The sequence below is a fragment of the Bos grunniens genome, chromosome 25 (genome assembly GCF_055505025.1).
Source record: "Bos grunniens cultivar Pamir isolate PY7600 chromosome 25, Bosgru_T2T1.0, whole genome shotgun sequence".
In the NCBI taxonomy this organism is placed as follows: domain Eukaryota; kingdom Metazoa; phylum Chordata; class Mammalia; order Artiodactyla; family Bovidae; genus Bos; species Bos grunniens.
In genome coordinates, this window is record NC_141189.1 from 28,693,544 (window position 1) to 28,718,303 (window position 24,760).

The 24,760-nt window shown below is 43.3% G+C and overlaps 2 protein-coding genes across 8 annotated transcripts in view; one reads left to right on the forward strand and one right to left on the reverse strand.

The window, feature by feature from the left end:
• NDE1 (nudE neurodevelopment protein 1) overlaps positions 1-4,499 on the reverse strand; it is a 40,004-nt gene extending 35,505 nt beyond the window's left edge. The window contains exon 1 of one of the 2 annotated variants that reach the window (XM_086375629.1): positions 3,246-4,499. The gene's annotated coding sequence lies outside the window, so the exon portion shown is untranslated. The remainder of the gene's footprint in view (positions 1-3,245) is intronic. The other variant, XM_086375633.1, reaches the window with a different exon arrangement.
• A 113-nt stretch (positions 4,500-4,612) lies between these two features.
• MARF1 (meiosis regulator and mRNA stability factor 1) overlaps positions 4,613-24,760 on the forward strand; it is a 39,592-nt gene continuing 19,444 nt past the window's right edge. For 2 of the 6 annotated variants that reach the window (XR_015154676.1, XM_086375624.1), the window contains exons 1-13: positions 4,613-4,748; positions 9,103-9,304; positions 11,466-12,149; positions 12,897-13,071; positions 14,135-14,361; positions 15,153-15,270; positions 15,834-16,006; positions 17,917-18,342; positions 18,554-18,711; positions 18,800-18,958; positions 20,248-20,437; positions 21,122-21,300; positions 22,711-22,791. Coding sequence is in view for 4 of the 6 variants with exons in the window: in XM_086375624.1 (XP_086231750.1) it covers positions 9,161-9,304; positions 11,466-12,149; positions 12,897-13,071; positions 14,135-14,361; positions 15,153-15,270; positions 15,834-16,006; positions 17,917-18,342; positions 18,554-18,711; positions 18,800-18,958; positions 20,248-20,437; positions 21,122-21,300; positions 22,711-22,791 (2,714 nt within the window). In the remaining 2 variants the exon portion in view is untranslated. The remainder of the gene's footprint in view (positions 4,749-9,102; positions 9,305-11,465; positions 12,150-12,896; positions 13,072-14,134; positions 14,362-15,152; positions 15,271-15,833; positions 16,007-17,916; positions 18,343-18,553; positions 18,712-18,799; positions 18,959-20,247; positions 20,438-21,121; positions 21,301-22,710; positions 22,792-24,760) is intronic. The other 4 variants (XR_015154677.1, XM_086375625.1, XM_086375626.1 and 1 more) reach the window with 3 other exon arrangements.

The window sequence follows — 24,760 nt, forward strand, 5'->3', positions numbered from 1 at the left end:
TCCCTGCCCTTCACCCCGATTGCGTTTTCCTGTTCTTGGATTTCCTCCGAAGCAGATAGAAGAACAAAGATCTACGTCTCCTTAGAGTAAGCAGTGTCCCAGGTCCTTCCCAGAACTTGACAACCAATATAAAAATTTCGACATCATTATCTTCTGAAAAGGCAGCAAAGCTCCTTTATAGAAATTTGTTTTGGGGCCTGGCCTTGAATCCTAGCTCTGCCCCTTAGTAGCTGTATGATCTTGAGCAAGTTCAGTCAGTTCAGTCGCTCAGTCATGATGGATTCTTTGCGATCCCATGGACTGCAGCACGCCAGGCTTCCTGTCCATCACCAACTCGCAGAGTTTACTCAAACTCATGTCCGTTTAGTCGGTGATGCCATCCAACCATCTCATCCTCTGTCGTCCCCTTCTCCTACTGCCTTCAGTCTTTTCCAGCATAAGGGTCTTTTCCAATAAGTCAGTTCTTCACATCAGGTGGCCAAAGTATTGAAGCTTCAGCTTCAGCATCAGTCCTTCCAGTGAATATTCAGGACTGATTTCCTTTAGGATTGACTGATTTGGTTAGGGCAAGTTAACTCTCTGTGATTTACTTTCCTCATCTATAAAATGGGATTTGTGATAGGATTTACCTCTAGGATTATGCAGAGATGAAATGAATTCACTTAGCATTTGTAAAAGGTTTAGGACAGTGGCCTCAGCACATAGTTAAGTACAATCTATGCAGGAGTAGAAGGGGGCAACAGAGGATGAGATGGTTGGAGAGCACTATCGACTTAATGGACATGAGGTTGAGCAAACTCTGGGAGATAGTGAAGGACAGGAAAGTCTGGCATTCTGCAGTTCACGGGGTGGCAAAGAGTCGGACACAACTGAGCAACCAAACAACAAAAAATGTAGGTAGTGATCATGATTTTTTTTTTTTTACTGGTCCCTGGTAGCTCAGTAAAGAATCTGTCTGCAATGCAGGAGACCCAGGTTCGATTCCTGGGTGGGGAAGATCCCTTGGAGAAGGAAATGGCAACCTGTTCCAGTACTCTTGCCTGGGAAACCCAATGGGCAGAGAAGCCTGATGGGCTACAGTCCATGGGTGGCAAGCGACAGACACCACTTTGTGACTAAACCACCACTGTCTGTGTCAGGCATAATACTAATTTCTTGATGTGGGTTTCACAGCAGTCCTACTTGTTCACCAAGTAGGTTTATAAATTTTTACTGAGCACTCACTTATAGCACAATAAATGTCAGACAAGACACCTGTCTTGAAAGGGCTTGTAGTATTAAGAAAGGACACTAAATCAGCAAACAGAAAATGTGAAATAATTTCAGATGCTAATTAGTGCTATGAATAAAGCAAAGTCATGTAATAGAAAGGGGCTGGGAGAGGTCCCTTCAGATAGAATGTCAGGGAAAGCCACTATACCAGGTTACAATGAAGCTGAGATCCAGATGATGAGAACCACAGGAAAGAACTTTTATTGTCTTCATTTTAAAGATGAGAAAGCAAAAGTGTAGGAAGTTTAAATGCATTGCCCAAGGTCTCACAATTAGTAAACAAATCAGGCTGTAAAGCTGGGTATGTTTGACTCCTAATCAGTGTTCTTTGTCATGATACTGGAGGCAGAGAGATCTTAGCTACTTTGAGGCCTCCAACCAGACATGGAATCCCTCCTGTGTCCCCGCCATGGTTAAGAATGGCCTTGAATTCCTCTTTGTTGTTGTTTAATCACTCAGTCACTTCCACCTCCTTAGCGACCCTATGGGCTGTAGCCCACCAGGCTCCTCTGTCCATGGGATTCTCCAGGCAAGAATACTGGAGTAGGTGGCCTTTTCCGATGGAACCTGTGTCTTAGGGTCTCCTGCATTGCAGGCAGATTCTTTTACCTCTGAGGCACCAGAAAAGCCCTAATTCTTCTTTGACTCCTTGCTAGTTCCTGAAAGAAGCTCAGAGACACAAAAGGGATCTACCACCTACATCAACAGGGTTAAGGAAGGTATCAGAATGTCTTTTAGGAAATATCCATCCTGGCCGCAGATGCTAATAAATGATTTGCATCCTCTTGTCACTTTTGCGCTGGCCTTGCCAGAACCTCACCATTCTGTGAGGATTCTGGGAGAGAATAATCAGCTGCAACGCTGCCCCACCAGTTTACATAAACTGAAACACACATTGATGAGCTGATCAGTACTGACTAAACGACATTATCATTTAAACTACTGGGTTCTCAATTTTCTTCATTTTTCCATTAAAAATAAAAGGAAGAAGACATTGAAATGATTATCATTAAACTTCTCTCAGGAATATGTTTAGGTAAACGGGTTTGTTATTGGGTAAAACCTTGAAAAAAATGAAAGGGAAATTTTGGTGTACTTAAAAACTTTGTTCTCTTTGTTCAATTTGTTTTCCTTGGAGCGTTCAGATATTAATGAGCAGAAAGCTGGGTTTCTCTTGCTTAAATCCTTCCACCATAATTTATCATTTCAAAACACTAACCATAACACGGAAGTAGCTGGAGAAGAAACGCCTTTTGTGGCAGCTAGATTAATTTAGGAGCTGGATGGAATGTAACAGCCATTTGAATTGCACAAAAACAAATCTTAGTCTTGGTTTCATAAAGATTATAATATGGACAGGGCAGGTAACTGAGAGGTAATCTTAAGAATTTGCCCAGCAAAGAAATAGATTCACAGAGGCTATCTCTAGAAAACATATCTTAAGAAAAATGTTAAAAAAAAAACACACCCTTTCACAAGCATCAAATTACATGTTGATGCATAATTGTGTTTCTAAGGGCAAGTGTAGTTTAGGCTAATTTTCTATAGGAAATAATAAAGAAGCATATCTTTAAAAACTATTTGTAATTCAACCTTTTCATTAGCCTTCCATTTAGTATGATTGGTTTGTTTTTATTTACTGTATTTTATTTACCTGTTACACCAGGCACAGCTCTGGCAATGTCAGACATGTGTCTACTCTTTATTTTACAGCTAAACCTTTTTTTTTCTTTAGCAATTAAAAATTTCACAATTATTTTGCTTCCTTTTATATTTTTAGTTAATATTATCTGTATTCGGAGACACTAGAAAGAATGAAAAGGAGGGAAAAAAATACCTCTTTGAGAAGTGAATTTTTGGTACTCGGAAAAAAACGCTAGAAACAGGGTTGTTTTTCATCTGTCCTAATTCCCACTTGGAGAATGTGCCCCACACACAGACACAATGAAGAATTACTCAGCGGTAATAAATACCTGAGCAGGCAGCTGATGTGTGAACTTGTCATCGGCCTTCTGGAAGATGGACTACTGGTACAAAGGGTTCTTCAGCTACATGTTTGATCTTGCCCTCCACAATGCCTGTCTACAAAAAAAAGCCTACAAGGATGTATTAGCTTCCCCTGAAATCTCCCCCACTTAATGTGGATTGCCTAATGAGGTTGCCTCACATTACATACTAAAGAGAGAAAAAAGTTCTCTTTTGGCCATTTTTACCTACTGATCCCTTTGCAAGGTTAACCTGTTTCTTAGCAAACTTCAGAAATAAACTTTTACACTGCATTCGACTACTGCATCCTAAACTATGTCTAAATCTAAATATGTGCTTTGTTTTTCTAATTTGCAACAGGAAATAGTGAACAGCTGGCAGTTTAAGAAATGTCTGTTTTGCCTACGTAAAAAAATTTATAATTTCAAATAAAAGTGAAGAATGTGCAGCCAAAAAAACCCAAAACACCGCCCCCCCCAAAAAAAAACCCCAAACATGGCAAATCTAGCCACTAAAACATAAGCTGTTCCTGGCTTCACACGGATTTTGCAATTATAAATCTCCTTTTGCTCGCCCAACCGGTCCCTGGAAAAGTATTCATTTGTAACGAGCTTTGGACCAGGACTTTAAAAAAATCTTTTTTTTTTTTTTTTTTTTACATAAGTCACGAGGACCTCTTAATTGTTGGTGACACAATCCAGCCTAGTCTTCGAACAGGCTTTATTTTTGCCAGCCGGATCACAATTTCCCGAGGAGCCCTGCCGGCCCGAAGGACCTCGCGGGAAGCCCAGTTGGCAGTTATTTTTATTTTTTTCCGCTCGCCACTAGGTTGCACTAGATGAAGGATGCTATAACAAACAGGCGTCATTTAGTTTAGTTTTTCTTTTTTTTAATAGGACCATCACGTGACAAGAGCGAGTAAGAGAAAAAAATGCCAAACGATCGGGTTTTTCTTCGAAATCCCTCTTAAACCGCCTTCCCTCAAAAGACCTAAAGGGCTGAATGGTATCAAATCCCGGTTGGCAGGTTTTTTCCCGGGGTTCCGCCTCACTAGCACCCTAATTCCCCTCTTTGAGGTTCCGTTCCACGCCACAACCATAAGCCAGGATCAAGGCCTCCATAAACTGGGGGCTTTCGCCAAAAAAGCCGAGGTAGCCCCCAGGGAAGGTCCCTATTTAGAGGTTTATCGGGAGGGGACTGAGCCTGACGAGGCTGCAGGGCCGCGAGGCCCCGCCCCCCCCGGGGTTCCCAGCACGCCCCGCGCGGGGAGGACGCGGCGGCGGGGGAGGGGCGGAGGAAGGGGCGGAGCCATGAGGAGAGAAGGGCGTCGGTTTTGCGACAGGGGAGGCGCGGTGCGGAAGCGGAAGTGGAGGGTGCGCTTGGCGGCGGCGGCGGGAGCTGCGGAGTCGGGAATCAAAACAAAGGGCCTGGGGGGGCGGGGGGAAGGCGGCGGGGCCGGAATGTGAGCGGAGGTGGGGCCGGCGGCAGAGGTGAGTTTGCTGGCAACGCTGGGAACTTGTTCCCGACGCGCTTCATTTTCTGGGCACCAGGCTGGAACGCGGGAGTGTGTCCCTTCCTTCTGCCTATTGCCAGCGGGGGTGGGGGAGGTTGGCTAGACTGTTGAGAAGCCATGGGACCCACCCGTCAGGCCCCCAACAGAGGCTCGAGTTGCCTCCCTTTCTGCTCAGTTCACGACTGTCATTGCAGCGTTGCTGCTGCCCTTTGGGGGTGTTTGGCTCCCTGACTACAGTTTGTCTCATTTCTCCCTTGAGGGCCCTTCCAGGTGTGGAGAGGAGCCTTTCTAGAGGAGTGTGTACTGTTGGAAATTTAAGACAGGAAGAGAAGGGCTAGTGTTTTTGCAACCACCTCTAACGTTTTGCACCCTCCTCGGTCTATCAACACTCCCTAGAGTGCAGCCTTTGGCTTGACCTAGAGCACTGAGTTGTCTTAGGGTTGAGTCACTGCACAGATTGTATTGTGGCACTGTGACACACTTTTTAATTTCCGTGGCACCTTTCTGATACTACCTAGAGCTTTCCAGTTACATCGTTTGCACTTTCCAACATCTCTGAGTATAAATATTCTGTTTTTCATACAGAGAAGTTGAAGCCTAAATTGTCGTCCTAGACGCTTATTAAACTCTTCATTCAAGAATTACTGATGTGTGCCAGACCGTGACCTAGGTGCAGGAGATACAATAATGAATAAAAAAAAACCCACCCATGATCCATAAGTAAATGCTACCCTGGAGTTTATATTTAAGTGAGGGAGACATAATAAAAGCAAGCAAATAAGATAATTTTAGAAAGAAGAGCTGTGAAAAGCAACAGAAAAACTCAGGGATGGGATGGGTAATACCGGGTGTTGAGGACTAGACTAGGTGTGGAGAGAAGGCCATTGCTAAGTTTTCTACTTCGTTGGTGTGGTTTAATCCTATGAAGGTGCTGCTGTTATCAGGCCTATTTTACACCTGGGAGCTGAGGTTCAGAGAACTTGTTGTACGTTGTCCAGATCTGCACAGATGGGAAGCAACAGAATTGGGGAGTAATAGGAGGACAGCCTGATGTCACAGTCTGCTCTTAAGCACTATCTGAATTCCTTGAAGACTGAGAGATAATGGCAGGAGTGAGACGCTCACTCAAATGACGAAACAGAAGTTGCTCTGACCACCAAGTTGCTATGACCACCAAGTTGCTATGACCAAATTACTTATCATTCCCAGGAGCATTTAGGAAAATTTCTGGGTGCACATTTGTACTAATATATTTTACTTTCTTTTGCTTGCATTGGATGATACCAAAGGTACCTTGGTTGTGTGGGAAGAAGTGGATAAGCCTGGTTCTGTCCGTTTTCTATTAATAATTGTGTGATTTTGGGCAAATTCCAAAACTTCATTAAGCTTCTGTTTGTTGTTCAGACAGTAAGTTGTGTCTGACTCTTTTGTGACCCCATGGACTATAGCCAGGCTTCTCTCTCCATGGTATTTCCCAGGCAAGAACACAGCAGTGGGTTGCCGTTTCCTTCTTCAGGGCATCTTCTGACCCAGGTATCAAACCAGTGTCTCCTACATTGGCATGCAGATTCTTTACTGCTGAGCCACCAGGAAAGCAAGCCTCTTTTTCCTCCTCATTAAAAACGTGGCCGATTTCTCCCTTGGCTTTCACACACATTTACTGTGGGAAAAAAGATGACATAAATGGATTGCATTTTCTGGTGTTTCCATCATTGTATCCCTTGTGCCAAGCACAAGCCTACTACATAGCAGCTACTAAGTAAATGTTTGGTGAATGAGGAAATAAATGATCTTAAAGAAAAATGCATTAGTTAGCTTCACGTTAGTTAGAATTCGCCTTGAATAAACTTGAGAGAGCATGTCGAAGTTGTGTGTATCATGAATATCCCAAATTCTTAGGCTCTAGAGAGGAGATTGTTAGGGGGTGTGAGGTGTCTGTATTTGATAGAAAGGACAAGTACCTTAGTTTATTACCATTGCTGCAGTAACTTCATCTCTGTCTCCAGATTAGCTCTGGGTTTTGTAGATGAATATCTGCTTTATTCATTCCCTCATTCAATAAATATTTACTTAGTATATACTATGTAGAAGCCTGTGCTTGGCACAGGCCATATGGTAATGAAGACAAATAGATGGTGGGTCCTTTATCTGGTTTTCTTTTTTCCACAGTAATACTGTGAGGTGGACAGGGAGAAATTATGGCAGATTTGACAGAGGAAGAAAATAAAACTGAAGAAGTTCTGTAGTTTCTACATAAGGGCCAAATTGTAAATATTTTTGGCTCTGTGGGCTGTGTAGTCTCTATAGCAGAGAATCAACTCCACAGTTGTAGTGCAAACACAGCCATAGAACTTAAATAAACATGGCTGTGTCTCAAAACTATTCATAGACGCTGAAATCTGAATTTCATATAACTTTGTCACAAAATATAATTATTCTCTTGATTTTTCCCCAAGGATTAAAAAAATGTGAACTATATTCTTAGTTCGCATTCCATTTAAATACAAGCAGTGGGCTGGTTTGGGCTATAATTTTAGGCCATAGTTTGCCTCCCCCCGTTTTATGTGATTGGTTTTCCTATAGCTTAGACATAGCACTTATATGGACATAGTGCTTATAGTGACTATAGAAGTGACTTCTCTCCCCTCACCCTACTATGTGGATGTTTAAATCTCTTTATAAGAAAATCTTACCAGAGAAAGAGCTAAAGGAAATTCTTTTCTATATGCCCAGGAATTTCTGAAAGATAAATTAATGACCTCAAAATGGCCATTGTCAGTAAGAGGAGGTGGTGGTTGGGGTTTGGTGACGAGGGCTTAGAAATGAGGTTCAGTCGTCCTTATCACTGGCAGGCTGCCTCCACGCCCAATGGCTGCTATTGATTGCATCTGCTTTTATTGTACTGTTTCAAGACTTGTAGAGTGTTGCTCTGGAGTAGATACAGCACATCTGGGACTTGAGATGTGTCTGTTAGATTTTTGGTGGCATAGCAGATTCTACTTTCATAATAAGCAAACTGAGAGGTTGGTTCGATTTGTTCTGTAGCCGAATCAAATTCAGAGTCCACAGAGGTCAGTTAATTTGGACCTTCCATACTCAATATCAAAGACACAGTGAGATAAGTTGCTCTGAAATCAGTTTCACAATCTTACATAATTGAGAATGAGGACATGTAGTGGTTCTTTTACTCAAATTACATGTTCTCTCCTGTTAACTTTTTTACTGTCCCAAGTAGTGTCCTTAGGGAGGGATAGTCAAGAAGAATTAAGAAATACTATATAGAAAAAGTCTACTCAGTGCTGGAGGACCTTGGCTCCAGCTCAGTGAAGAGGAGGGAGTATGCAGGTGTCCAAGATGCGGTGACCTCTCTCAAGCATGGCCGGAAAGAGGGCTCATCCAGAGTTCACTTTTGTTTGAAGAGTTATGAAACATAAGGAATGGAAGATGATAAATTTTTTTTAAGTCAAATTGATATAGTTAGAATTCAAGTATAAATAGTCAACCAAGTTTACCAGTTTTAGTAAGCTTAATATGCTTTGATGCCAGGTTTCCTGGTGGCTCAGACGGTAAAGCATCTGCCTGCCAATGTAGGAGACCCGGATTTGATCCCTGTGTCGGGATGATCCCCTAGAGGATATGGCAACCCACTCTGGTATTCTTGCCTGGAAAAATGGACTGAGGAGTCTGGCAGGTTACAGTTCATGGGGTTGCAAAGAGCCAGCTGGACTGAGGGACTGACACTTTTCACTTTTACAGTATCCTTTGATAGCCGTTCTACTTTTGTTCCTTAAGATCTGACTGGGAGCCATTGCACCATAATTTTTTTTTAAACTTGGAAGACAATTATGCTAATTTTTACTTTCCCACCTCGCTAATCATGGATATGAGTGGCTAAATCTTGTATCTCCATCAGGAGAGTGCAGCACTGCTGAGTGACTGGTACACCTTTGGAAGACTCGGTCTTTGGTCCGTGTTAAAGCACCCAGATTTGGTTGCATCAGCCCTGTTTGAAATGACCTGTGCACCATAAATGTGCTTCCCTTGTGGCTCAGAAGTAAAGAATCCACCTGCAATGCAGGAGACACAGGTTCAACTCCTGGGTCAGAAGGATCCCCTGGAGAAGGAAAAGGCAACCCACTCCAGTATTCGTACCTAGGAAATCCCAGGAACAGAGAAGCCCAGTAGGCTACAGTCTGTGGGTTCGCGAAAGTTGGACACAGCTTAGTGACTAAACAAAAACAATGCACTGTAAATATAGTTATAGTCTTATATTTCAGTAATAAAATCTGTACTTACACAAGTGAATAACGTTGAAACCTCATTCTTAACAGGGTGGAAGAATGAAAGAAAAGAAAGATGAAAGAATGTTGAACCGCTCCGCATGGCTGTATGATGGAAGGAAGCGGAACTGAGAACCCCTGCAGTAGAACAGTTGGATGGCTTCAACAAGATAACGATGCTAAGCCATGGCTTTGGAGATTCTCTAACTGCTTTTCTCGTCCTGAGCAAACGTTGCCACTTAGTCCCCAAACGGTAACTATGTGCAGACTAAGGACATAGCAAATTCCTTGTGCAAATAGATGAGCGATCCGTTTGGTCTTGGGCAGTCTCTCGCCCTGGAGTCTGTGCTGAGTTTTCCCTTGTGTCCTGCTTGTATTACTTCATGTAGCACATTATTATAATTCCTGACTCAATGAGGGTAAAGTTTTTTAAATCCTGTAGTAATGAGTAACATTAGATGCTTTAAAGGTGTGATGTTGAAATTTGGGAGAGATTTGTTTCTCATTAAAGTCACATTCCAAAGACAAAAATCCACATTTTAGGATAAAATGGGAGGAAAGTATGAAATCGATTTTATTTTACTGTAGCCTTCTGAATTTTGTGTCTTAAAATCACAGCAAGATTGTATGACCTCATTGATGATCTTTTTCTGTTCAGGATTTCTCTTGAATGTTTAAATATATCTGGGACTTCCTTTTTTGCCTTTTCATAATGATGTTGACTTTATCTGACTTCATTTGCTATATCATGTTATCATCTGTTTTTTTTCTCTTGTACTTGGGAATTAAGTGAGACTTTACTATGATTTTATATGAGTATTGATAACAGACTTTAAAAAAAAATCAATTCCCTGTCATCTCCACATTTTCATTACATAGCTGCCTTTGTTGCATGGCATCAGTAACTGAAGTTATTTCAGAAGTATTTTAGTTCAGGGACAGTCTGCACGGAGAGCTGGCAGCTTCAGGCAGGGGTCCAGGGTGGCAGATCTGGGGCCTAAAGGAGTCACTCGACACAAAAGTGCACTGTCACCTTTCCAGATGCAGAGTCTCGATTTTGTCAGTGGCACCCCGAATTGAATACATTCAGGAAGACCGACTCACAGTAACCCTGCCCACGAGAGCCAGCTCTAAAGCCATCAGAATGCCAATGAGTTCATTTCCAGCCTGAATTGTAATTACCACAAGGGTAGAACACACTACTTTCTGACTGGTCAGACCATCGCTATTACCTCCCTTTTAGGAAAAATCTTAACTGAAAGTCCAAATTTCTCTCATATGAATATACCCTCCCAGGTGAGTGTAAAATCAGCAGAAGGAGTGAAATCTTAGCAGCCAGATGGACCCTTCTATGCTCTAAGGGATGAGTGTGTCTCAGTCACTGTATCAGGGCGTCCTGTTCATCTTAATTGTGTCTGCACTCAGCCAATAAAAGCTGTTGATTGGTTGGACACTCCCCTACCCCACCCCGCTGCACCACCTTTCAGTGGCCAGGTACTCTGCTGAGCGCTTGAGGTGCACTGTTTCATTTTATCCTTCTCACAAATGTAGTACGTACATTCTCTTCGCAGTTGAAGGATGACAGGATTGAAGCATGGAGAGATTAGGTTAAGTCACTTACCCGAGGTCATAAAACTATTTAGTATCACATTCAAATCCAGGTCTCTGACACCAGGGCTATGCTATGATCTTAATAAATGGACCAGCCTCAAGTGTCTATGTTGGAGACATATGATAGACTATTTCTCATGTCTGTTTCCCAGGCGGTTTCCTTATTACTTGAATTCTTTCTACTGGCTACAAAATAGTTGTTGGTGTTATGGCTTTAGGTCATGATGTCCCATGGTTTGCTAAATGTCATTAGTAACATGTTAAAGATCTGTTCATGGATGGGCCACTTGGGCAGATGGCCGATCTCATCCATAGTGTTTGATATCTTCTCTCCTGGAGGGCTTTAATAAAACCACCTATGATCTGACTGCAAGAACTATTTAGTATTTTCCTTAAAGCGCTTTGCTCATAAGCTGTCTTTAGTGAATACTGTTGTGACTGTTGTTTTTCATACCACCTGTTTTGTCTGCAGAAGACACTGAGAGGCAAGGGGAAGTTATCAAAGGGAAGCCAGTGAGACATGGATGGTTAACCAGGCTTGTTAAATATGTGAACAGACCTCCTCCCCCAGTCTCTTAAAAGTCAGGAAGGACACAGTCTTAATTTCAGTTGTCTGTTTCAGTGTTCACCTCCCACTGAAGAACGCTCCTGGTTTTAGCTGCCATCCCATTTGTGTGGTTATGATCGAGTGATGTAAATTAAATAAGGTTTGAACAGTGTTCGTTTTTAATGCAGTCAGTTGTGAGTAACCCCAAGTCACCGGCCTCAAAAAATTAACTTGTGTTCTGGTTTTCTTTCCTCAGAAAGATTACATGGAGAACAAGAAAGTTGCTGTGGAACTAAAGGATGTACCATCTCCCCTTCATGCTGGCTCTAAACTTTTCCCAGCAGTCCCACTTCCAGATATCCACTCTCTTCAGCAACCTAAAGTACAGCTTTCAACTGTCCCCAAAGTAAGCTGCTGTGCCCATTGCACTAATGACCCTTCCACTTCGCCAGTGCGTTTTGGTGGTGGCAGTGGCGGAGGGGCTGGTAGCTTGGTTCCCCCGGGCGCCCTGTTAGACTCGCAGAGCACCAGGACAATCACGTGTCAGGTAGGGTCAGGGCTTGCTTTCCAGTCTGCACCTCCACTCCAGAATGCGTCAGCTAGGAACACCTTGGCCGGCGTTGCAAGCGACTTTCCCAGCATGTGTCTAGAAAGTAACCTCTCTTCCTGCAAGCACCTGCCCTGTTGTGGGAAGCTGCACTTCCAGTCGTGCCGTGGGAACGTGCACAAGCTGCATCAGTTTCCGGCTCTCCAGGGCTGTCCTTCCTCTGCGGGCTATTTCCCCTGTTCTGATTTCACAAGCGGGGCTCCCGGGCACGTGGAAGATCACGTTTCACAGTCGGAGCTCACGCCTCACTTATGCACCAACTCTTTGCACCTAAATGTGGTACCTCCAGTTTGTTTAAAGGGCTCACTTTACTGCGAAGACTGTCTCAGCAAGGTGTGTATCTTTTTATTTGTTATGTTGGGTGCAGCTAAGGTTTGAGGAATGACTTTTTAAAAATAAAATGACTTTTATCTTTAAAAGAAAAACAATCTTGGTTTTGTGTGTGGGGTTTTTCACCCCATCAGCATAACTTCTTTTCAGAAGAAGTTCAGAAAGAAAGCAAAGGGTACAACGGGAGGGACTGTTGAGAAAAGTGTAGTGTGATTATTCGGTTCATGCTTTTAGAGTCTCCTGTAATAAATCTGTTTCCTACGTGGAAGCCTAGCTTGGCAAAGACTTGTGCTCTCTTGTTTTTAAAGGCTGGAGCACAACTGGAATTTCTTAAAGCTAATGCTCACCTGATACATGGACCCATTCATGTAATACAGATGGCTGCATGTTGTCCTTTTGTAGTAATTGGGGGAACTTGAAATTTGGCCTCCATCACACCTGGGCTCAAGTAAAGACTTTTAACTTCCTTTTTTTGTGAAGTGTGTCTGCGGGTTTCTACTGTAACAGACACATGCCCCAGAATGTAAAGGTCTAATTGTGTGAATATCTTCCCTGATCATTTCAGGGCACTTTGAAATGAGTTTATGCTTTGGTAGTTCTGGGAAAGGTGATTTGAAAATACATTTTATTAGGTTAGCAGGTGGAAAGGAGAAACATTTAGAATGTATTTTCAGTTGTTATGTGTAATTCTTTACATTCTGAAATAATATATCTGAAACTTCCTCCTGTTTTTAAAAAATTTTAAAACAGCCAGCAAGAAATAGTATAATTGATGCTGCTAAAGTCTGGCCAAATATACCACCTCCAAACACTCAGACTGCACCTGTTACTGTTCCTCTGTGTAATGGCTGTGGAACCAAAGGAACGGGAAAGGAGACCACGTTGTTATTGGCGACCAGTCTAGGCAAAGCTGCTTCGAAATTTGGTAAATGACAGTATTGTATAAAATGCATATTTAAAGTTTTCGATATCTGATACTAACACTGCATTTGAAGTGAAGTGAAGTTGCTCAGTCGTGTCCGACTCTTTGCGACCCTACCAGACTTCTCAGTCCATGGGAATCTCCAGGCAAGAGAATGGGTTGCCATTTCCTTCTCCAGGGGATCTTCCTGACCCAGGGATCGAACTCAGGTCTCCAGCATTGTAGGCAGACGCTTTACCCTCTGAGCCACCAGGGAAACCCACACTGCATTTAACTGCCTTTAAAAGATTCCTTGTGGTTCTAAAACTTGTGTGTGTGTCTCCATTTCCATCAGTTGGTAAATATCTTCTTACCCTTATAGACCAGTAGGTCAGTTGCCATTTATGTTGAGCTGGGGCTGTTTGAGATCAGAAGCTGTGTATAGAAAAACGGGAAGCGTATGAGGAGAAATGAGTGCTGGAAGGGACTTGGTGTCAACTTAATGTTCTATGTTGCCCAGACATAACTAGTATTTAGAAATGGCTGACAAAAAAACAGTATTTGAAAACCTAAGATCATTTCCCCCAAAAGTAGCTGTTACGATACTTTATCTTTTAAAAACATTTTTTCAAAAGTTGGATCAGATGTTACTGCAGTGTTAAAAGTCATTAAAATCAAGGGCTATAACACCTTCACCATTCGTTCTCGTTCTCCCACACTGAGTGAGGTGTGGGCCCAGCATGACGCTGGGCCCCAGAGGGCAGTGTCCTGTCACCTGTGTATTAGTGTTGAGGAGCATACCCGGTCAGCGTGAGGATGGCTCATGCTTTATGATGGATTGATTGTGGGCCTAAAGTAAACTGACCTTTGGATTTGTTCTCTCCTGAAAGAGGAATTAACGCTTAGAGATACTTTGGCAACTTGGGGTTGTCTACTGGGCCAGCCAGTGAGGTTGGCATCCTTAAATTTAACATCAATCTATAATTTCATTTTCATGCCCCTGGGAAGGACAGGTAGCTACCTGTTATCGTTAATATCTTAACCTGTTTTTTGCTGTGTGTAATCAAACGTGTTCACATTTCTCAAGGGTCACCAGAAGTTGCACTGGCAGGACAGATGCTAGAGAACTTACCCCCCATTGGGGTTTTTTGGGATATTGAAAACTGCTCAGTCCCTTCTGGCCGCTCAGCTACTGCAGTTGTACAGAGAATCCGGGAGAAGTTTTTTAAAGGCCACAGAGAAGCAGAATTCATTTGTGTATGTGACATCAGTAAAGAAAATAAAGAAGTTATTCAAGAGCTGAATAATTGCCAGGTAGATGAAAATTCTTTTTTCTTTTTTATCTTAGTAGAAGAATAAGCACATGATTTTTTTTTTAAGAACTCCAGTTGAAAATTTGTTATTAATAATGTGTTTGTGCTAAGTTTGTAAATAAATTAGGAAAAGATGATTTATTTAAGTACCTGAAATCATTTAATCATGTCTGATTTTTTAGCAAGTCTGCTTACATGTGACTAGTGCTTTCCTAGTATAGTGATTTCATATGTATCATTTCCTTTGATTTTTATAACTGCTCTGTGAATGCTCGTAGGATTTATTATTTGGAATTTACAAATGAAAGGACCCAAGTGGTTAAGCAACTTTTTTAAGATCACATGGCCAGTAAGTGGATGAACTTGGATTTAAATCCAGATTGACCCCAAAGTCTGTTCTCTTAAGCTAGAAGCTAATAACGTCAAACACAGCCCCGAGTCTTACCTTAATCATATATCAAATCTTTGCCACCCACACATTGTTGGCAAAAGATGCTAGAGAGAGCTAATTTAACTACTTAAAATTTCACTTTCTATTCTGAAAGGGGAATGGATGAAGTGCAAAAGCAGAAGATTAGAGATGAAAGTAGGGGTAATAATGAATACAGTTAATTTGTCTGGAGAACTGAATGTGAAATTATTGAGATTTGATTGTAATTTTTTTTTTTCTGTCCCTGAGTGGCAATAGAAATCAAAGGTTCCTCAAGAACTGTCTATTGGATGTGGGCAGAATGTGTAGTGGCTTTCTAAGCTCAGCTCTTTCTCATCTCTCCTTATTATAAATTCATGCAGGTAACTGTTGCCCACATCAATGCTACTGCAAAGAACGCTGCTGACGACAAGCTCCGCCAGAGCCTCCGAAGGTTTGCAAATACTCACACTGCTCCCGCCACTGTGGTTCTTGTGTCAAGTAAGTGTAGAAACATCTACTAATTTCAGCTAAACTCTCTATGTGTGAATTATCATAGAAGCCAGAATGTGTTAAATTGTGCCCCCAAAGATGCTGAAATACATGGGACATGCTTATGCTTACCTTTGAAAACTGTTAAAAAAAGAAAAGGAGCTACATGGATTTCTGTATTTTTCTTTGGGGAATCTGAGTAAGGATTCTTGCAGGGCCAAGTTTATTAAAGAAAATGTAATTTTTTTGTTTGTTTTAGTCCTGGGCTCCATTTTGCTTATTTAAAAGAAAAATCCAAGATGAAGTTGGGGCTCCCCAGAACATTAATATTTGTTCCTTTTTACTACTAAAAATAATGTGTCTTGCGAATTCAGCATGAGTCTATGGTAAAATTGTCTTGCCATGTTAATTCTTCTGATGTGAAATGTGTCCCTGTTCTAAAAAGGGGTCGGGGGGCCACTTGGAACACAGTCCTGCTGTTCCTTTCTTCTCAGTGGGTGTTATGAGAGGTGCTTGTCTGTCAAGTGTTTCTAATCTGTGGAGATGGGGGTGGGCTGTATCCTGTCTTTCAGCTGATGTCAATTTCGCATTGGAACTTAGTGACCTGAGACACAGACATGGCTTCCATATAATTTTGGTCCATAAAAACCAGGCCTCAGAAGCACTGCTGCATCACGCCAACGAGCTGATCAGATTTGAAGAATTCATTTCTGACCTGCCCCCCAGGTTACCACTAAAAATGCCAGTAAGTGGGTTTGTGTTCTTTCTGCTGTAGTCTAGTTAAGATTGTGGAGATTCAAGACAGTCCTCCATAATTATGGGTGTCTAAGCCCAGGTGAGGGTGTTCTTTGTAGTAGGCTGGCTAGATTTTGAAATAGGCCTAGAAACTTTCCATTCTCTTACAAATATACAGAGAACTGATATGTGTGAATTTTTTGTTTTAATTTTTGTGTGTGTGCTGAGTCTTTGTTGCCGCTCGTGGGCTTTTTCTAGTTGCAGCGAGCGGGGGCCGCTCTTCATTGCGGTGCATGGGCTTCTCATTGCGGTGGCTTCTCTTGCGGGGCACAGGCTCCAGGCGCTCAGCTTTCAGTAGCTGCAGCACTCGGGCTCAGTGGTTGCAGCGCACAGGCTTAGTTGCTTCATGGAATGTGAAGTCTTCCTGGACCGGGCATTAAACTCACATCCCCTACACTGGCAGGCAGATACCTATCCATTGTACCACTAGGGAAACCCAGTGTGTGAATTTTGCTTTTACATTTTTCAAAATATAGGAAACTGACTTTTAGATTCACCTTACTGACAACCACTTGCCAGTTAGCAGTGTTTTGTGTGAGGTGTATGGCAGTAACGGAATGAGAGTTACTATTTTTGCCCAAGTTTTAAGGGTAAAGAATATGGTTTGCATATCTTGGTGTGGTTGGAGTCAAATAAGCAGAATGATTGTACAGTTGCGGCACTTAATCCTGAAGCCCCAGCTGGTCTCTGAGCCTGTCTTCTCTGGTTGCAGACCCTGCCATGCACGAGCACAATCAGGAGTAGTGGGCACTACACCTGTCACCCTGATAAGCCACTTAATAGGAGAATGTGCACGTGTTTCCAGCAGGACGAGCATTTCTCACAGTCTTGATTTAGGATAAGATGTTTACTGGGACACTGAACTTGTGTTTAAGCTGTTTGGAGAATATATATGGATTCCCTGGTGGATCAAATGGTAAAGAATCCGCCTGCATTGCAGGAGACTCGAGTTCCATCCCCAGGTCAGGAAGATCCCTGGAGAAGGGAATGGCAGCCCACTCCAGTATTCTTGCCTGGAGAATCCCATGGACAGAGGAGCCTGGTGGGCTGCAGTCCTTGGGGTCACAGTTGGTCACGACTGAGCGACTGACACACGTTAATGATAATAGAAAGGAGCTGTAGCGTGGATGGTCCAGAAGGGTGGGCAGTCCCATTCGTGAAATGCAGTTTTAACATACTTTAATAACTTGAGAGTTATGGAAGCACTTTAGGAATGATCTCACCCAGCCTCTTCATTTTAGTGAGGAGGAGGTCAGCACCTCGGGAAAAAATTCAAGCCGCTGGAGGCCCTTCCGTGATTGCCTCCACATTGAGGTGCTCACAGTGCTGGTCCCTGCAGCCCCTGGTACCCAGTGAGGTCAGGGCCCGGCCCAAGATTAACACACGCTTAGGATGGTCTGCGGCTGGCAGTACCTGTTTCAGGCTTTGGAGCCGCACCTCTAATTGACTTTTGTTGTTATTCCTTATGTCTTCTGGCTGTAGGTACATTTCCTCCCTCTGCTTTTGTTTGGCACTCCCTGTTTTAATCTGAAAGGCCTTTAAGTCAAATGTAGTATCTTAGGTGAGAGGTTACCCATTCATTGTAGAGATCCTTATTATGATTAAAAAAAAAACCTGATTATTCAAAACATTAAATCTTGCCACATATTTTTTCTAATTCACCAGAGTGAGAATTTTAGATACATTTCTTCTTTTTTTTTTTTTCCCTCTGTGTTTTTCAGTCTAAGTACGTGTATCCTTTCCCATGCAAGTCTCTGTTCTCCCTCCCCCGAGGTCACTGTAGTTTGGAGATCATTGTTCTTTGTAATTGAGCGTGGGCCCCTGAGTCCACCTGTTTTAACACTTTTTCTGTGTCCACAGTGCCACACTCTGCTCTACGTTTATAACCTACCGGCCAACAAAGACGGCAAGAGCATCAGCAACAGGCTCAGACGCCTGTCCGATAACTGTGGCGGGAAAGTGCTGAACATCACAGGCTGCAGTGCCATCCTCCGCTTCATAAACCGAGACAGCGCGGAGCGGGCTCTGAAGCGGATGGAAAATGAAGACGTCTTTGGTAACAGGATCGTCGTGTCATTTACTCCAAAAAGCAGCGAGCTCTGTGAAACCAAGAGTTCAAACGCAACTGCTGATAAAGTGAAGTCTCCCAAGAAACTTAAGAATCCAAAACTGTGCCTCATCAAAGACATAAGTGAGTCACCTTCCAGTGCCAAAGCCACACCTGGAAAAGGGTCGCAGGCAAATTCTGGATCTGCTACCAGAAACGCCAACGTGAAAAGTTTACAGGTAATTGTGACCCCGCTTGCTTTCTGAAGTTTATGCTAGGTTTGCTTTCGTGGGCTCTCCGTTCTACATGCTCACCTGCTTTTGGTGTGTCTGTACTGTTTTTGTTATCCTATATTTTCGAGGCTGTTTGAAGTCAGGTGTTTCCTGTACAAGGTCTGACACGTCTTGGAGACTTTAACTATTAAACTCCTTTGCTCTTGTCTCTTTTAAGGAGCTGTGCCGCCTGGAGTCGAAGACTGGCACTCGAAGCAGTGAGCCCCAGCAAGGCCACCTGCGGCTGGGGGCGCCTCCTCACAGAAGCTCAAGTGCCGCAGCGCCCGCACCTAAAGCCCCAGGGTTGGCAGAATCTGTTTACAAAACCAATCCCAAGTAGGTCCCGCTACTCTCCCTCGCGGCTGCGTGTTTTGCTGTGAAGGGAAGCGCGTGACCTCCTGCCTGCACTGTTTCCCTCCACCAGGAAAGAGAGCCTCGGCGCCCGCAGTGTCACCAGTTCTCCTGTGGAGAAGAAAGAGAAAGAGGAGACTCTGTTCCAAGTGAGTTACCCGTCTGCTTTTAGCAAGTTGATCGCATCCAGGCAAGTGAGTCCCCTGCTCACGGCTCAGCCTTGGTCTTCTCGGTGAGTGGGTCTTGATCCGTGGAGTGGTTGTATGCAGTAGAAGGGCTTATGAAGTAATCTGTGTATTCAGCAGAATTCAAGCAGTACAGAAGTGCATAATTACAAGAGAAACCTTAGTACTACGTATAAAATAGGTAACTAATGAGAACCTGCTCTACAGCACAAGGAACTCTACTTGATGCTCTTGGTGACCCAAACGGGAAGGAATCCAAAATAAGAAGGGACAGCTGACCTTGCTGCACAGTAGAAACTTAACACAACATTGTAACGCAACCTTACTTCTCCAGTAAAAATTTAGAGTAAAAATTTTACAAATTGAAAATGTTTGAGCCATAAATAGTAATAAAAATAAAAGAGAAAGCTTCCACCTCTCTTCTTCCAGTTCCTTTTTCCTTGGGTAACATTTGGGGGCATTGCTTCTTGCCTTTCTCCATCCTCCATGTGGGAGTCTTGGTAAGCTGAGGTCAGAGAAGCCTGTCCTGGAGTCCTTGGCCAGTGATGGGGGCACATTAAGGTGTCTTTACTACGCCCTTATTACTTCATCAGACTGAGAAAGAGGCCTAAACTGACATGCATTCGTTCTTTTTATTCATGGGGTAATTACTGGAAGCTGTTTGGGAAACGAAGGTCTCTGTAAACCACTGTAACCATCTGTGTAACTCCTTATTTAAGCTTTCTGAATTTACTCTGAGTAATTCTGGAAGCTCAGAAAACAGGAGGAGCCGTAAGGCCATGTTCGGTCTCATGAGCTCTCACTAGCATTGTATTTATTCTGCTGGGATGGTGAAAACTCACTGTTGAAAGCGACTTTGAACCTGTAAAATGGTGTCTACAAATTGATGTAAAAGTTTTCCTCCCAGGGAGAAAAGCCACAACATATGAGCAAGAATATCTGGCTTTTTCAGAGCTGAGGAGAGGGTAAATGGCTGACATTAGTATCACAGGCTGATTTCCTAAGAATAAATACCCAAAGTGGAAAATGAACTCATCAGCCCTGCCTGTAGTTTCTTCCTGTAGCTTTAAATAATCCAACAAAAGAATGTTTGATGATAAGTAAAATTGTTGTTGTTGTGGTTAATCAGGGTGTCAACAGATAGTACTTCTGAGAAAGAGTCCAATCAGTGTAATGTTTTAAGAAAAAGCACGTTTGAGAACCAAACTGTATTTTGGAAAACAGTTTTTAACATAGTTTCAAGCAAAATCTAAATGACATAAACTGAATAAATAGAATAACACTTTTAAAACATTTCTAAACAGTTGTTAGGCCTCACTCCATATGTTTTAAGCAGGAATCTGTCTCCAAACCTCTTAAACAGAGCATCCCCGCTTGCTTTCAACGCTGCACATTCAAGCGTTGGTGCCGACGGCCCAGACCCATTCGCTCATGGTGTTGACGTCCAGATCAGCAACCTGGACTACAGGTTGTCCCGGAAGGAGCTGCAGCAGCTCATGCAGGAAGCATTTTCTAGGCACGGCAAGGTAAGCTTTCACTGTCTCTGCTGCCTTTGTTCTTCCCCTTGCTGCATTTCAAGATGCGCGCGCTTGACGCACCACACATAACCACAGGCAGGCTGTAACCGTTGCTTCACGGGTTTGAACACCTTCTTTTTTCACTCGGGTCTCCTTGTGCTGGTGCTGTATGTTCAGTTTTTAGGACCCAGCCCCAGGGAGCGAGAAGCCTGTCAGAGACATACTTGTGGTCCCAGGCAGGGATTTAGTGGGTCTCTGGGAAATAAAACACTGATGGATTTTAGTTAGCTCCAGCTGCTAAAATACAGAAACAGGATTCTACAATGATGTTGGCTGTTTCTGTTTGTTCATCTTACAGTGTCTATTCAGTTTTTAGTTGCAGGTTGCTAAAAAATGCACCTTTTGCTGGTTCTTAAACTGGCTCTGCCTCAGTTTTGGCAGGATCTGGAGAAGACCCGGTGTCTCTTGGCGAGCTCTGTGTGCCAGAGCACAGGCCAGCCAGGCTGGTGTCACATCCCTGAAGGTCACCCATCCTAGCTTGCTTCCGTTGTGGTCAGCGGAAGTGCGGTGTTGAGACAGGTTCCCTCACGGCAGCACTGAAGTCCACAAGCTAATTCCTTAGGGATTGACCTTCAGTTTCAAGAGGACACGGTTCTGGCAGATCGGCATTCTGTTTTCTTTTTACTACTGCAGGTGAAGAGTGTTGAGCTCAGCCCCCACACAGATTATCAGCTCAAAGCTGTGGTTCAGATGGAGAACTTACAAGAAGCTATCGGTGCGGTGAATAGCCTCCACAGATACAAAATTGGCAGCAAGAAAATCCTGGTCTCACTTGCCACAGGAGCTGCTAATAAATCACTCTCTTTACTGAGGTAAAGAACAAGCCGTTTGTTTCAAAAATGTTATTTTTGGTCCAGAAACAGTTTTGGAAATAGTAAAAATAGATTTTATTCCATCCCCAACCCTCTTGTGATACTTACATATGCAGTAATGCTTTTCCTCCACTCTCTTGATAGAGTTAGAAATAAGGTAGAAGTTAGTAATAAGCTAACTAGAATAATTTACTCTCGTTCAAGTCATTAATCAGAGATGAATCTCAGCTTAATCTTGGCCGGCATTTAAGAGTAAAATAATATGCCACATATCCAGAACAGGTTCTAAAAATAGTGGACCTCTACAGCAAAAGTTTATAAGCCTAGAAAGTCTGGAATACTACCTTCCAATTTTAATAGAAGGTAGATTATCTATAAGGGGTAAATCTACAAAGTTCTATGCTCTCAACTTGCAGGTACATCTTCAATGTCAAATAGACACCCAGCCCCATACATCTACATTATAATTAGATTAATCTTAGGAGTCTGGTGATGGTTTCATTCATGATACGCTTTTGATGTAGAGCACTATTTAAGTTTTTGGTGTACAGCATAATGATTTGTGCACCAGTAACTAATATACCTTTGTCAACCAATTACACTTCAAAAAAACAAGCAAACTCACAGAAAAAAGTGATTAGCTTTGTAGTTGCTGGAGGTGGGGGGTGGGGAGTAATTGAATGAAGGTGATCAAAAGGTACAAACTTCCAGTTATAAGATAACCCAAGTACTAGGAATGTAATGTACAACATGATTAATACCGTTAACACTGCCGTCGTGCATGGAAGTTGTTGGGAGAGTATATCAAAAGAGTTCTCATCACAAGGGGGAGCATTCTTTTGCTTTTATTTTGTATCTGGATGAGATGATGGATGTTCTCTTAAATGATTGTGGTAATCATTTCACGATGTAGACAAGTCAAAGCTTCACCATTATTTTAAGTTATTTTTTAATTTTGCCGAATAAAAATAATACTCAATGAAGAAAATTTGGAAATTTTAGGAACATAAAAGAGGCTGGGGACAGAAGAATCATCCATAATCCTATGGCTCAGAGCCAGTCACTCTTAAGTGTATTCAGTTGTATATCTTCAGCTGTGGGGAGTCCTCTCCCATCTCTCTGATAGAACTACACTGTGGCAGGAGACTGGCTCATCTGCCCTTTGCTTTCTGATACACAGGTGTGGAAATCTCTGCTTGAGTCTGATAAAAGTCCCAGTGTATGATTAAATATTCTTTTAATTGCTGTGTTCCTAAAGTCCATTCTTTTTTCTGGAAGCTCAAACTCTGAGAATAAATGAGTGTATTTATTTTGTGTATACATTGTGTTAATGAACTCTTGTTTTTAGAAACAATTTGCAACAGAGAGGAAGACATCTGTTCTCTAATGGGCTAACCGTTTTTCTTGCAGCGCAGAAACAATGTCCATTCTTCAGGATGCTCCTGCCTGTTGTCTGCCTCTTTTTAAATTTACAGATATCTATGAAAAAAAGTAAGTGAGGGTTGTTGCTTTCATTGATCCAGCCAGTGCTGATGGGCGACTTACACTGGTAGCAACTCTTAGGGGAGGAAGTAAGACCAAGACAGTGGTGTTCAGATTGAAAGTCCAGTTTTAAAAAACACACATTTTAAAAACGTCTTTTATTTTTAGTAAATTTAGACCTCAGTCCCTAAAGCTGTACTTGTATGTTTTCCACTTGGCTGATTTGTTCTGTTATTCATTGAGTCAACATTTTCAGGCACCTTCTAGACTGTAAGCTCTGGGACAGCAGGCACTGGATCAGACGTAATACTACTGAGTCTTCGGTACTCAGTGCTCAGTAGACACTCAGCAAATCCCAGTGGAACGAAGTGGAGGGTGCAGAGCTGGGAAGACAGCCCACTTTTTGGGGTGGGGGGTGTGTGTCTGGAAAGGAAAAAGACAGTCACCATTTATTGTATAGAGCAAAGAAAACTGTCCTTACAAAGGAGAAAATGCCTTGAGGTTACAGAGGGTGCAAGGAACCGGGAGCTTGGCCATGACTGATTGCATGGGTAGTGGGAGCCATTGAAGTGTCAGAGAAAGGACGGGCAGGGGAGCTGTGGTGGGAAGGCTTCAGGCAGGGATGGTGTCTGAGCTGGAGTGAAGGGAACTGGGAGAGGGGGACACGGAACGTGGGGACCAGTCCCGGCTCTAAGCAGACACTGTCAGAACAGGGGAACCAGACCCCACAGAAGTGTCAGGTGCCCGTGAAATAGGGCTTAGTAACTAGTTTTATGTAGCAGGCAAGGCAAAAAGTAGAGGTCAGTTTGATTCTGAGTTTTTTGCCCCAGATGACTGAGGGAAAGGTTATGTGGTTAAGCTGGAATAGAAAAGAAAGAAAGCTTGTTTAGGAGGTATAGTAAGTTTTTAATCTTGGCTTTGGGCATCCGAGTTTTAGGGAGCAATTGGAATGACTGGGAAGAGAGTTCAGGGGGTCTTCTACACATGTAGAGTCTCCTTCAAGAAAGAAGTCAGCTCTGAAGATACGGCAGTTGTTTGCCTAAAGATGATCTTGGAAGACCTGGGAACAGATGAGTTCAGAGGAATGGGAGGAGAGCCAGAGAGAGGGCAGACCTGGGTGGAATGCCACCAGGGCCTGGAAGCCAACGGGAACCCAGAGGCCAGAGTGCTCTCAGGGGAGTGGGGACAGCCTGAGAAAGTGGTGCAAGGTTTGGAGCGGAGGAGGAGGCAGCCTGTGGTGACTTGGAAGCTGACACCAAAGAGTCCTGTGGAGAAAATCCTGCAGGGAACAGGGTGGCAGACTGGATGGTGAAACAGCAGAGGCAGCTCTCGAGAGACCAGCTGTTTCCATTTCAGAGGAGATGCAAGAGCTCCAGACTGAGAGAGCACAGAGGAGACTGGGCTTCTGTGGACGGGGCAGTGTGGCGGGTGGGGACCAGACTTAAGACTGGCGTTTGCAGGGAGGTCTGAGCATGTAGACAGGGCACTGGGAGGAGGCCATTAGAGCGGATGACACTGAACAAGCACTTGCTGTGTGCTGAGCTCTCTGCGCATATACCGTGTGGCATCCCCATATCCACTTCATGATGCAGGGATTGTCACCCCGTTTTACAGACAGGCAAACTGAGGTGTAGGTTGGTTGTATAACTTGACTAAGGTCTTGCAGGTAGAATCAGGATTTGAACTCAGTCTGTCTGCCTTCAGATCCTGCGCCTCTGTGTTCCAGGTATGAAAGGCACAAGTCTAGAGTGGTGACTGGGGAGTCCAGTCTAGTGTAGATCAGGAGACTGAAGCATAGTGGACGTGAGGAGTAGCTGGAAAGGGGAATACCTCTGAGGGAGGGGAGCAGAGATGGTGAGAGGTAATAGGGATTTGGAACTGAAGCGGAGGCCAAGTTGACAGGGGTTACAGCAGATAGTTTTCCATCTCAGAAATTTCGGTGAGGCATTTACAGAGACTGTGGGGTCGGAGGGCATGT